This window comes from Cydia pomonella, chromosome 5 (assembly GCF_033807575.1).
Source record: "Cydia pomonella isolate Wapato2018A chromosome 5, ilCydPomo1, whole genome shotgun sequence".
NCBI lineage: Eukaryota > Metazoa > Arthropoda > Insecta > Lepidoptera > Tortricidae > Cydia > Cydia pomonella.
The window spans coordinates 232,545-243,738 of record NC_084707.1 but is presented as its reverse complement, the minus strand read 5'-3'; the positions used below and the strand labels follow the sequence as shown (position 1 = coordinate 243,738).

Sequence of the window (11,194 nt, the reverse complement as noted above, 5' to 3'; positions counted from 1 at the left end):
GTTAGCGAAGGTCTCCGTTTGTCTCGAGCAATCTGATTTCGTATGTCCGGATATTCTCGTCTACAGGTTGCATTTCTTAACCGATTTTCGTGAAATTTTGAGTGCAATTTCAGTAGTTACACCATTTTTTTCTGTCGTTTCGTTTTTCAGAAAATGTTCAAAGTGGTGAAAATTGGCCAAAAGGACTTAAGAGCATTCTGAGTACACTGTGCAAATGACTCAACGAAGTAAGTAAGAAGTAAGTTGTTTTAACATTTTGTAACCTTATGAAAGATTCATCGCTCACGTCCAAAGCTCACAGACCCACTAGTTATCTACCTAATTACACTCTTCGGCTTTGTATTTTTGTACTTATTTCGAGGCCATATATTTAGGGAAGAAATTTTGCAAATCGTGACTTACAGTCATTTCGTTTTTTCAGCGTCAAGCGATGATCCGGATAAGCGAGACTTTACTGTAATCATTAAAGTTTACGAGTCCTGGATTTAAGATTCAGAAAAAATATCTATTTACAAACAAACTAATCGATAGGTTACAATCAACCTTTCTCATCTCGATCCAATCGCAATTTTCTACATCCATACTCGACTCGGGACCAATTTTCAACTCTATATTTTCATTCCAACCATTCAATTCCCCTTGCCAGCCATTTTGAACCTAAAGTTGAGGGATTGGGGTTGAAATCGTTTTGTTTCAGAAAGGCGAGTATTGAAACAATCCCCCTTTCTTAACGGAAATATTTTTAATTGGCTCCTGGACTATCTAGACTGCAGAGGCTCTCAAACTCTTAAGGGGTGATATAAAATATATAAGCTACAGGTATTTTGCATACTAAATGTAAAATAATAATAATAATTCATTACTCTTTACTCTCTTTAATTAGTACAGCCTATAAAAATTGTAGATATTATAATTGTGACCGTGGCCGGCAAAACGTCTGAAGATACAAGCAAATCTCGACCTTATGGCAAACGCCGAAGTGGAACGTTTTGACGGCAGCGATCACAAATTCACATACATATTATTGCAAGTTAAATAAAGTTTGTTGTGACTCGTCCATGCACAAAAAGAGATCGAGGTGTGCAAGATTTGTCTTTGACGTGGGTCATTTTCTATGTATTTGTGTCGTCATTACAAATTGGATTTTGTATGTAGTGAGTGAGAAGTGCCACTGTGTGCATGTTTCCCCCCGCAAAAAATGGCAGAACGATTTGTTCGGTAAGATATCGCATGGGCTCCTCCCTTCCGACGTGTCGGAAGCCGGTGTTACACGAAGTCCTAGCTAAGCTGTCGTTCACCATTCCTTTAGTAGCAATTACCATGACTGCCTTAGCCACACGGCTGGCGGCGGCAGTATTTTAACACCAAAATGAAATCCCATCCATCTATTTTACTCTCGGTTGGTCTTAACAAGGGTAAAGGAGATAGCATTATGACCTGAGTCGCCAGTTGGTATTGCGGTAACTATAGCGAAAATGTCAGTGTTAAACTAGTGGCAGCCATAAAGCAGAATTGGCCGAACGTTAATTGCAATTGACAATTACCCATTACAAATTGAACCGTAAACTGTAACCGTCAATTAAGTCGTTAAGGTCAATTGCAATTAGCTTTCGGCCATAAAGATCCAAAGTTTGAGCACCGCAGTCGTAGACTAATTGTGCCTGCGAGATTGTCTGAGATGGCCGTTTGACCAATTACTGTCTCCGTTATCGCTCCGGTGAACTGGTTATTTCTCGATTGTTCCATCCCGATTTGTAGTGGCGATGGCGTAGTGAAAGAAGAGTTAGTTACTCTGTTGATCTTCGATTTGTATGCCACAATATATACGTTCCGCCGACAAGAGGAAAGTTATGATATTATAATGAATATATATGTATACTTACACGACAAACTATTCAAAAGGCCATGAAACAGAACCAAACGCTTTAGATTAGGTGTGGTTCATGAGAGATGTTGAAAGCTATACTTACCACAGCAAATAGAGCCACAAGATATGATAACGTAATTGAGCAGTTAAAGTAGTTTCACAAAAACCAATGTGATGATTTGATGAATCAAAGTCCTTGGTACAATCAATTACTTTTATTTAACTCCAAGTTCTTACTTCAACACTCGTAAACAATCTTAATTTAACAAACAGTAGCCTTCGTACTAAATGTTTTGGTTCAAGCGCCATAGCGAAAATGTCTAAATACCCCCTAAATCTGCGGTCTAAAATATCTGATTTTTTTGCAAATCAATCTGTAAACATGTTTGTCATGGAAGAAACTCTTATCATATCGATACAACTATTTGTTTACGTGTGACGTACCATGAATCCGCTGGATCAAATCTGGATCGACAAAATAAATCTATTGAATCATAGAATATGGTCACAAAATTTCACGCGAATCGGTTGTACGAGTAGACCTGTAGAGGAGAACATCCGGACATACGAAAGCAGATTGCCCGAGTCAAAACGTAAGCCTTCGCTACGCTTTGGTCAAATAAATAAATTTAAGAAATTCCAATTTTCGTATATTTATGGTCTAGGTACATAGTTTCCTGAATCACAGTACTGTATGACTTGCACATGAATTCCGGACGGGCAAGCTCGGGGCTCGCACCGCACCTCCGCACGACTCATGTTGGAGCTGAGACGTGGCGGTTCCCCGTCTGAAAACGTTCGGCTGGAGTGGCTGTTGCAGGCGTTTATTGTTACGCCTACTGGTTTTCCAAACCCGCAGGTCTGCGTATGAAACAAAAAATAACGTTATTATTTGATAACGATTGAACTTAATCGCGTATAAAAATTTTGAATACTGCTTCTTACTTTAAAACTCACGAAAAACCGTTAACGTTATACAAGTGCTACATTGGTTTCGATTTAAAAAACTATATTTATCTTAGATCTCACTTTTTGTCACACACATAGAACACAAGTGATACAGCATTACACGAATACCTCCGGTTGCAATATTTTCACCTGTTGATTTAATTTAAAACGTTTGTATCGTGGGTAAAATTTTAGTTGTACAAAATGTTAAGTGACAGTATCTCGTTTTCAAGGCTCTACACGGCTTCCATTTCTTTCGTTAAAAAAGGAAAGCAAATGTATGCAATTTTATGTATTACAAAACTTACGTCTTCAATAGTAATGACTTTCCCGTTTTCGGCGTCTGAACTGGAAACCTCAAATGGCCCTAAAAGTTCCACATGGTCTGTATCATTCCCTGTGGACAAATAAAGACCAAATAATTACTAAATAACTGACAATGTTATAAAGCAGTGTAGTTACCAGTAAAATAAGTATTTCTCAAAAATTACAGTTTTCATACATGCTTTCATCACTGACTGTACTTTTCATTGAACAAGCAACTATTTAATACTCATTAAGACAATTTTAACAAACATAAACTCAATTAGTTTGTGTCGTTTTATCACAGAGTTCCAATCGCCGTCATCAAATCAGCTCGAGGGTACCACAATATTGCGTTGTTACCCAACTTGCAAATGTAAATTGCAAATGTTTGTGAAGCTCAATCGAATAATGGGAAGTAGGTATCGAATATTGCAAGTAAAATAAAAGCATGTAGCAAATAATACCAAGACTTACCATGTACGTTTGAAGTGCAAACGGCGTCGGCGGTGGCAAGCAGTGCGGCGAGCGCGAGCAGCGAGCGAGCGACCGGCGACATTGTGGCGGCGGCGGCGGGAATGGCACGAATGATACGTTTCAGGCCGTCAGTACGCCTTAGTAATCTCGAAATATAATTTTTATTAATGGTAATAAGTTTATTGTGCATATCCTGTACGTACAGTTGTGAGTAATCCGGCATAACACTTAACGCCAATTTTCTAAAGATGATTCAGATGGTGTAACTCGACTAGATCTTCGAAACATATATGTATATTATCAACGTATCTAAAAGAGTTACCACAAAATATATGGTAATTCGAAATATAGGAAATATACTTACCTAATCAGAGCATGTAATTAATCTCGGACTTGGGTTTGTTTAATTGAGGTAGAAGGTGGTACTGGAAAGTCAGTTGAAATTATTGTCGTAATTTGCTTTTCATCACACTTGCGCGAAAAAGATCTTATTTCATGCAGGTATACTGAAGGACAAAGGCATCTATTGTTCCCGCGGGAGTTATGGATTGTGACAAAAAAGCTATATCTCTTCAAGGATTTATAGTTTTTTTATTGTGTCATTAATTCATACGAACCAAGGTATACATGACTTTTACTTCTAAAATACTGATATTTCTAAGTCTTTAATGCGGCTGTCGTGCATCTGAAGACCTCGTTTGCAAAATTTCACTTACCCTCTCGTTGCAATACGAAACTGCATCTCATTGACTAATTTTTCCAGCGCCGATCTTCCGATGACACGATGACCAGTACTGATAAAAAAATGATAGATATTAATATATAAACGCGTATTAAATTTTCATTTGAGGTAGCTAATTATTGTTTTACGATTACGGTGTATTATAATGTAATTTGAGATAACGATATTTGATAGCACAGAGCGTATAAGTGTTATCATAAATGTTAAATTTATATGATTATGACTTTTATTGTCACATGCCGACGATTGAGAAACATATAGAAATACTTTTTGAAGAACTCCATACCTCGACCTCGAGCCTCGAGAAAACCTCAGCGGCTCTACTAATATATAGCTCCAGTTATCGTCTAACATAAAACATTAGTCTATTTAAATGCCCGAACATTGAGTTGGCACGGGCATCTCCGTTGTCAGCGGTAAATCTAAGGCATAAGGGCGCTTATTGCCTGGAAACCGCAGCACTAAGTGCATGTCCAAAATGAATGTGGCCGCGACGGCGAAGTTGCAAAATAATGGCGACGGCGGAATGAGTGAACACTATTTTCTTTGTAGGACTGGGGTTCCTTTTTTAGACCAAGAATCCGGTAAACCGACAAATGTGTTTAAATAAAATAGTTGTTATGTATTAAGATCCTTATTAAGATTTACTTATAATAGTCACATTGTATAGATACTTAAGAGCGACGCACCTTTTTAGATAAAATTTACTTTTTAAACTTTTTTAAGTACATTTTTGAATTGTATTTTTTTATTGTAATTTTGATGTTCTTTTTTACTTTCTGTCTTTTGATTCTGTTTCTAGTTTCTGTTCAACAAACACCTACCAATGGGACCAGCATATTAATCAGTAACATTTTGGTCCTTCGAGCCGGATATGAACCAGCTACCTTGGATTGAATTCTGATGTACAACTACAATACAACACATATTCCTAAACTGTTGTTAATAAAATCCTTTCTTAGTGAAGCTAACTTCTAAAACGTGAAATAGACTTCAAACTTTGTGATTTATACATGGACAAATTCACGGGTGAGAAATAGTGTGTTATACTTGTAGGTATAGGTAGTATATAATATGTGTCAAGGTAAGAATAAAAGATTCAATCGTTGTTAACTCGCAAACTCCAATTATAAAAGAATAAAGCAATGCAATTAAACTTAAACTGTAAAAAACGCTAATAAAATAAATTACTCTAAAGCACTGAAACGCGTACATTAAGAATATTTACCGCATGAAGTTAGAGTAAAGACGAGATATACGGGGTGGGTAATGGCGCTGATTTAGGGGTGCCGCTTGACGGCCCAGGGGCACGAATAGGTGGTTTTACCCTAAAGGGCACCGTTATTTAAAGTACATTGCTAGAGATTTCGAATGTGTGATTAATATTATTTAGCCTTTAATTTTCTGGGGTATAATTTATAATTTTTATGATTTCTAAGCCAAACTGCCATAAAGTTTGTACGCATGGTGTTGCAGGTGTTCAGTAATCTGATGTTGGAAGTGACAGAAGGGTTGCAAGTGCGTTGCTGGCTTAAAGATGGGCTCTTTTCTTGAAGGTCGTATCGGGTCGGTTTAATCTGATATCGTTTTGAGATCACTTGCAATGCTTCACGCTCGTGGTTATAGTACCTCCATTTCAGAAAACCGCAGCTAAATAATACTAGACCCTACTCATAGTGTTATGTTCCTGCCGGTGAATAAGGTTGCCAGAGCTCAACGAGGGTGCAGAGGGTTAGGGTCGGCAACGCGCATGTAACTCCTCTGGAGCTGCAGGCGTACAGTCAACCAATTTGATTCCTAGGCCACTATAGAACCATGCCATAATGACTTCTTATTGAGTGATGCGTGTCAAGTATCTAGTAGTTAAAGCGACAAGGTTCTATAGTGACCTAGGATTCAAATTGGTTGACTGTACATAGGCTATGGAGAATGCTTACCATCAAGCGGGCCGTATGCTTGTTTGCCACCGACGTAGTATAAAAAGAAGAGCAGTCTGAGACTACTGACGAGTATCATTACAGGTCATAACACTCACAACAGACATCTTAAGATAATGGAAATTAGTAGAGATGCCTCCTATCCACACTATTGTAAGGAGGAGACTAGCACACATTTACTGGCAGAATATATTTATAGAGACATCCTGAAGGAGAACGAACTAAAGGACATCGAACTTAAAGATAGCCTTCTGTTCTGCAGGAAAACAAGAAAATTTGCGGAGAATAGCGTGGGAATGCCGCCGGGAACACGTGATCGATAGGCCTCCTGTTTCCGGCCGGGTGTCTATACACTACATCTACAACTTCTATTTCGGGCAGTCTATGAATAGTTGACATGAACATGTTAATTTTATCATCAAACACCGTCCTTCCATTTTGTTTCAATTTCCCGCGTCGAATTTAAAAGTTGTACCAGGCACGTTAAATGTTATACAGATTCAATGAAAACCAATTTGGTAGAGTATGAAAGTATTTTGTTTTTAAATTGCTTTGTTCGCGGCTCGGCGTGTGTCAGTTTTTAACGCGTTTTATTTTATAAAGTTGGTGTTTTTTTGTTGAAAAATGGGAACGTGAGGTGCAATGGGTGAATAAGAGTTTAAATAATTGTTTCATTGGTAACGTATACAGTGCAGGTAGAGCGTAAAATCAGCATTTATAATAAATAAATAAATATTATCTAGAGGACAATTGTATGTAGAATTGAATTAAACGACGTGGTTCTAAGTTGAAGTCTATATTGTCTACTCCCTAATCAGCACTTGATGTGCTTTAAAATCGCATTTATCGAGATATTTATATGAAATTTGACGTTTTTTGCATTCGACCGCAGCAGTATTGAAGGCAACATTACTGCCGACTGCATTACTGCTGCAAATATCATAATCGACGTTGCTGCCCGGACGTTTCACATTTTCGGCAGTAATGCAGTCAGCAGTAATGTCACGCTGAAATACTGCAGCAGTAAGTAATGCAGGTGCAGTCTAAATTCGAACGGTACCTAAACTCGTCAAAGCATTATTTATCTAATTTCATCCGTAAAGGTTCCATCTCGTTTATGAAGGTTCCGTACCCAAAGGGTAAAACGGGACCCTATTAGTAACACTCCGCTGTACGTCTATCCGCCCGTCTGTCTGTCTGTCACCAGGCTGAATCTTATGAACTGTGATAGTTAGACAGTTGCAATTTTCACAGATGATGTATTTTTGTTGCCGCTATAACAACAAAACACTAAAAAGTACGGAATCCTCGGTGGGCGAGTCTGACTCGCACTTGTCCGGTTTTTATTGTATTATGCACAGGTATAAAAACGATTGAAATATAATAGCCTCGCTATACAATAGCAAAGGAAACTAGAACACAGCAACTCCTAAAAATGACAAATGTTATACCAGTACAACATGGTTACATTTTTGACTCAAACTACAGTGGAGGCGATAGTTTTATTATTTCCAGTTAGAACCTCGTCCCAGCTCAAAAAATATGTTTCCTCTGTCATTTTATCATTTTTATTTCGATTCTGGTCTGAGAACATTATTTCTGTAGTACTTTAAAAAAAATCTACATCCATGCAAATAAGCATGCAGCAATCAATGACATAAGTATAAAGCATTGATAATTTCAAAGCAGTTAAATTTTACAAATTGGACATGTAACCAGGTATGGACATAAAGCAAATTTAAGGGAGAGTTTGTAAGGTACATTGCAACAGTTTTCACTTAAACGAGGATATTTTGTTTATGAAGGTAGACACAAATCTGTTTTTCTACTCGTCGACTGTTATGGTTGAATTAAGATTTCGTATACCAAACTATAATTACGTACTTTTCATGTATGGACCCCCAACTTAACTATGATATTCATTTCGATACCGCTGTAGTCAACTATAAAAAAAAAATTGACTAATCACGTGCCGCCGCGCTTCCATAGAACGGGGGACGGGGGGGAATAAAGAGGATTTGTATTGTATTGTATTTATGGTAAAAAGTATTATTTTAGATGATTTGCACCTTACTTAGGCAACTCAGCAAGCTTCGTTGCCTAAACACGGTACTCGACTGAAAATATGAATGCATTTGAAAGTTCAGTATATTGGCTACATACATAATTATATTTTAACGATGAGAATTCTAGATTAATTTAACGAAGTTTAAATAAATAAATAAATAATAAATAAATATAAATAAATAAATATTATAGGACACTAGTACACAAATTGACTAAATCCCACAGTAAGCTCAATAAGACTTGTGTTGAGGGTACTTAGACAACGATATATATAATATATAAATATTTATAAATACTTAAATAGATAGAAAACACCCATGACTCAGGAACAAATATCCATGCTCATCACACGAATAAATGCCCTTACCAGGATTTGAACCCGGGACCATCGGCTTTGTAGGCAGGGTCACTACCCACTGGCCAAACTGGTCGTCTTTATATTAATAAATTTTTGAAGACTGGCATCGGTATGTTACGTTACGACGACTTCATTATCTATGCAACAAAGCTTCAAGATCGATTAATGAAATCTATCCACTCAACATTGTACTGTCACCATCAGAAATATCGGAGTGGCAAAGGAATTCACAAATATCTGCACAAAACCTCTATTACCAAGACGTTAAAGTGCATGTTCAGATGTTTTTAAGCACCTTAGCCGCTCCTATGTGTATCTAATGGCGACTGTACCTTATTTCCCTCGTTATAAGGTTTAAAATTGAACAATTGACTGTGTCAATGCTTGAGGCATCAGCCCGGAAAGTTGGCAACAAAAAGTACGTTTTATGTTTCTTCGCGAAACTGTTAACGAGTTTTTCAGGTTTATATTGGCTTCAAGTGATTTTGGGAAGATATATTTTAAAGACGTTTTATTCAGTGTTTTACGCTTAATATTACATTTTTTTAAGCAGTGTCGTTTACTCGAATGTTGTATTCTATGTACTGTATACATATAGATATATGTTGTATCATAGGTTGTTAGAGTCTTACCACACTATCACGTGTAGAACACAGACGGCGTCGAAGTGATCTCTATTTAATTCTGAGACCAAACTACTCAGTTCACTGTACTATTCAATATATTGTTCTAGTTTTGTTGACTGGTAGAAAATGCTATTTGGCACTAAGTCCGATGTTTTTATATTGTTGTATATATTTTGTTTAGTCAAGTTTAAACAAATAAATAATATTCGTTTCTTTCTACGAAATCACACTTTAATCTAAAGCAATTCGTAGACATTTATAAAATCAACAGCTTTTTTTTAACATTAATATCTTAATATAATTATCAACCATAAGAATTTCCAACTACGGCCAGACCACAAAATAGTCTTCAATATACTGGGTCACATTAACAGTCGACCCTTGAGGGCAATCTTCATAACACGCGATGGTCACTTGTGAGAACTGCGTCGGCGTTGCCACCTCTATTACCGGAGGCGGCGCGCTCGGATCCTTGTTGCAGACGGTTATCTTTTCGCCCACTGTCTCTGTTATGTAGTAGGTCTAAGCGGCATATGGAAAAAAAAGGTTGAAGATTTTTGAATTTAAATTATTTTAAAACACAAAGTTTTCATGCAATAGACATTACAATAAACAAAATAAACATATACATTATGACAAAAAAATATGTCATAGGAGGCAAACGAACAGATAAATTGACTGATGGTAAGCAATTACCATCGTCCACGGACACCTGTGCAGACCACTTGTACCAGAGGGGTACAAGTGCTCCCATCTTACGCTCTTTTCTTGAAGGCTCAAAATTTGTATGGGTCCGGAAACACCGCGGGCGGCAGTTCATCCCACAGTTTAGCAGGCCGGAAATTACTAGCTGTTTTTAGCTAGGTTGCTAATTTTGTTGTGAAATTTTTATCGATGTGTGTGTTTATAATATTATATATACATGTTACCTTAGGAAAGTAAACCACATCTCCTCCTGGAGCAGCATTATATAAGTTCCAGCCGGTGTCCGTCTTCGTTACATAACCTAAGAATACCAAAAAACGAATAACAAAAAAGGTGTCATAATAACTTGAAAAACAGACGTTAATATTAAGTTACTAAACACATAAAACTTACTAAATTTTATTGTAAGGTAACCTCGCATTTACCTATCATCTTTGTTCTGCATTTGGCGTCGGCGGCGGTGAGGAGCGCGCCGAGCGCGAGCAGCGAGCGGCCGAGCGGCGACATGGCGGCGGCGGCGTCGACCAAACTAAACCATCATACTAAATATTTCAAGTAATATCCAGTTTCTTTGCTTTTTTCTAATTAGTCATTTATGTTTTTTATAATATTGATTCGTTACAAATAATTGATCTCGTAATTGAGTAGTTACTTAATTACTTGCTGCGAACTATATTGCGTCTCTCGGTTTTGATTTGAATTGATTAATTAATACCACAAAAATATCATAAAGCATATTTTAACAGCCTTCGTCTAGTCGGTGGTGACTCTGTCTACGAAGCAGAAAGTGCTGGGTTCGCATCCTGATAAGGCACATTTATTTGTTTGATTATTTTAGTTTTTTCCGAGTTAGGGATGTTTTTAATGTTCTAGGAATGTTTCTATATCTATCTATTATAATTATCATCGTTTAGTATACTCAACACAAAACTTTTGAGCTTTCTACGGGATTGGATTTATTTATAAAGTACATAATACCACCAGATATTTACCAGTGTTTCTACGCTACCATAACCTATATATTCACGCTATGTCTCTGCGTTTAACCTAATCTATATTGTTCCAGAATTCATTTGATGCCCATCTAAACGTCGAGGACGTAACTATTTCATAATTACCTACCCTTTGCATTGGCAAACCAGACCTTTGGGTCTTGTCTTCTGT

The 11,194-nt window shown here is 37.1% G+C and overlaps 2 protein-coding genes across 2 annotated transcripts; both read right to left on the bottom strand.

Annotated features, from left to right (window-relative positions):
- Window positions 1–1,790: 1,790 nt before the first annotated feature.
- Window positions 1,791–4,327, bottom strand: LOC133518313 (uncharacterized). The gene is made up of 3 exons (XM_061851985.1): window positions 3,596–4,327; window positions 3,124–3,212; window positions 1,791–2,728 (listed from the first exon to the last, which is right to left on the bottom strand). The coding sequence occupies exons 1-3, from the start codon at window positions 3,816–3,818 to the stop codon at window positions 2,522–2,524; spliced, it is 519 nt and encodes a 172-aa protein (XP_061707969.1). The 5' UTR covers window positions 3,819–4,327; the 3' UTR covers window positions 1,791–2,521.
- A 5,207-nt stretch (window positions 4,328–9,534) lies between these two features.
- On the bottom strand, window positions 9,535–10,610 carry LOC133518312 (uncharacterized). The gene is made up of 3 exons (XM_061851984.1): window positions 10,456–10,610; window positions 10,255–10,331; window positions 9,535–9,847 (listed from the first exon to the last, which is right to left on the bottom strand). The coding sequence occupies exons 1-3, from the start codon at window positions 10,535–10,537 to the stop codon at window positions 9,650–9,652; spliced, it is 357 nt and encodes a 118-aa protein (XP_061707968.1). The 5' UTR covers window positions 10,538–10,610; the 3' UTR covers window positions 9,535–9,649.
- Between the last annotated feature and the right edge of the window lie 584 nt (window positions 10,611–11,194).

What these genes read in the sequence shown, in the direction of transcription:
- LOC133518313 (XM_061851985.1), bottom strand. Translation starts at nt 3,818, where the DNA reads ATGCCGGATTACTCACAACTGTACGTACAGGATATGCACAATAAACTT. An exon ending in TTGCACTTCAAACGTACATG is followed by an intron (nt 3,213 to 3,595) that starts GTAAGTCTTGGT and finishes ATTTGTCCACAG; the next exon opens with GGAATGATACAGACCATGTG. An exon ending in AAGTCATTACTATTGAAGAC is followed by an intron (nt 2,729 to 3,123) that starts GTAAGTTTTGTA and finishes TTTCATACGCAG; the next exon opens with ACCTGCGGGTTTGGAAAACC.
- LOC133518312 (XM_061851984.1), bottom strand. Translation starts at nt 10,537, where the DNA reads ATGTCGCCGCTCGGCCGCTCGCTGCTCGCGCTCGGCGCGCTCCTCACC. An exon ending in ATGCAGAACAAAGATGATAG is followed by an intron (nt 10,332 to 10,455) that starts GTAAATGCGAGG and finishes TGGTATTCTTAG; the next exon opens with GTTATGTAACGAAGACGGAC. An exon ending in ATGTGGTTTACTTTCCTAAG is followed by an intron (nt 9,848 to 10,254) that starts GTAACATGTATA and finishes TATGCCGCTTAG; the next exon opens with ACCTACTACATAACAGAGAC.